The sequence below is a fragment of the Aplysia californica genome, unplaced genomic scaffold, assembly GCF_000002075.1.
Source record: "Aplysia californica isolate F4 #8 unplaced genomic scaffold, AplCal3.0 scaffold00918, whole genome shotgun sequence".
NCBI classification, from domain to species: Eukaryota; Metazoa; Mollusca; class Gastropoda; order Aplysiida; family Aplysiidae; genus Aplysia; species Aplysia californica.
Genome location: NW_004798188.1, coordinates 9,769 through 11,499, shown reverse-complemented (window position 1 = coordinate 11,499; position 1,731 = coordinate 9,769). Strand labels below are relative to the sequence as shown.

Here is a 1,731-nt window from a genome sequence, read left to right as displayed (position 1 = left end):
TATATATATGCACACATACATAGGTAAATAAAAATATTTTTCTAAATTCAGGAAATGAATAAATCAAAAATAGGGCTCCGTCATGGGGACCTATCTATCTTTTTGCAGGTACTTGCCAACTTTCAACTCTGTAGCTGTCGTAGTTTTATGGGAAAAGTGACAGATGTGTTTCCAAGTTGCCAAATATATAATAGATGCATACATTGATTTTCTATTCCGCTTTCGTGGTTGTACACTCCCGAATTTCAAAGTTGTGGACTAGTGCGCACGGCTAGAGAACGGAAACCTCACTTCTTTACAATGGCGTCTTAGAAGACGGACTTTCCATTGATTAGATTTAAACGAAACTAATGGAAAAACTGAACATTAAACTACAGTGACTTCTGGCTCCTCAATGAAACTGTGCACCCTTTAAATGATTCCGAACCACCATTAATTTTGTCAAATTCGAAAGTTAAGTGGTTCGGAAGTTTTAGTCGACCAAAGAGACGAATTTTCACTTATACATGTATATATATAGAGATACACACACGTGCACATATACCCAAACGCACACAGAGGCGTTCCCGTTCCTTGTACAAGACTCTTTCATCAAACACTCGTTTGACGCGCAAATACGATTGCACAACTGCAGGGTGAGTAGATCAGCTGGTGGGTTCTTTTTGTTTCAGTAAGAGTTTTACAGCAATTGCAACACAATTAGATCATATCAGTGCTGAAGAGTAGAGGTGTTACAAGAGAGTTACAAAACAAAAAGAAGGAGAGATAAATACAAAAAAGGGGTGGGGTGGGAGAAGGACTATAGACGTATGATAGGAAAGAAAGAGCACAAACGAATGAATAGAGAAACAAAGAACGGCTCAGATGTACTGGTAGACTTACCTGGCCGACAGCTGAAGTCTACTGTGTCTCCAGGTTGGAACTTTTTCTCTGTAGAGGAGGGCACCGTATTTCCAGAGACTTCAGGAAGGTCGCATTTTATCTCTGAGGGGTGGTGAATTGTCATCAAGACATCAGCATGAAATTTCCGCTACTAAATTAACATAATATTGTTTAGCCCACTACCGTTCTTCGCAATAAAGGTCTGGGGAATTTTGTTCAACCTTGCAATCATTTTGTTCTTTTTTAAATTACGAAACTAAACCTCCAATATAAGATCCATGTCTTGGAACACGTCTTGATCTTGATAAGTCCATATGCAACTGATATTCATGAGTAAATACAAGTGTGGGGATAAAATAGGAGACACTGGACGGAACTAAGTTTGTAGTAGCTGCAGTAGTATGAGGTTCTCGGAATAGGGGTTGCTGCAATAACAAGGAACCCCCCCTCCAAAAAAAAAAACCTCAAAAAAACGTGGACTTCCCTGTCCCCAATCCATTCTCTAAAAGCAACTTTAGCTCAAAATGAAGAGTAAGAAAAGTTGCAGACAGAAGGGGCTAATAAATCAAAAACACTCCATTTTACCCTCTTCTTAATAATTCATACTCCGGCATTTGGTGAGAAGGGTTATTGATAATGATGATGATTTAACACGAAGATTGACTGTTATATGCGTCACAAATTATTAGTTTTTTAAAACATATTTCATGAGTTTTGTTCCAACTGTATAACACTAAGCCTAATATTGCGTTATAATTTCTGCGCTCTGGATCAATCCTGGGGATTACGGGGAGGAAGGGGGGGGGTGTATCCCACCCTGAGGTAAAACAAAAATCCGAGGGTTTACGG

General features: G+C 39.1%; 1 protein-coding gene across 1 annotated transcript in view; it reads right to left on the bottom strand.

The window, feature by feature from the left end:
• Positions 1-882: 882 nt before the first annotated feature.
• LOC101854212 (sushi, von Willebrand factor type A, EGF and pentraxin domain-containing protein 1) overlaps positions 883-1,731 on the bottom strand; it is a gene marked incomplete at both ends in the record, with an annotated part of 9,716 nt that continues 8,867 nt past the window's right edge. The window contains 1 exon segment of the mRNA XM_013089287.1: positions 883-984. Within this exon segment, the coding sequence (XP_012944741.1) occupies positions 883-984 (102 nt within the window).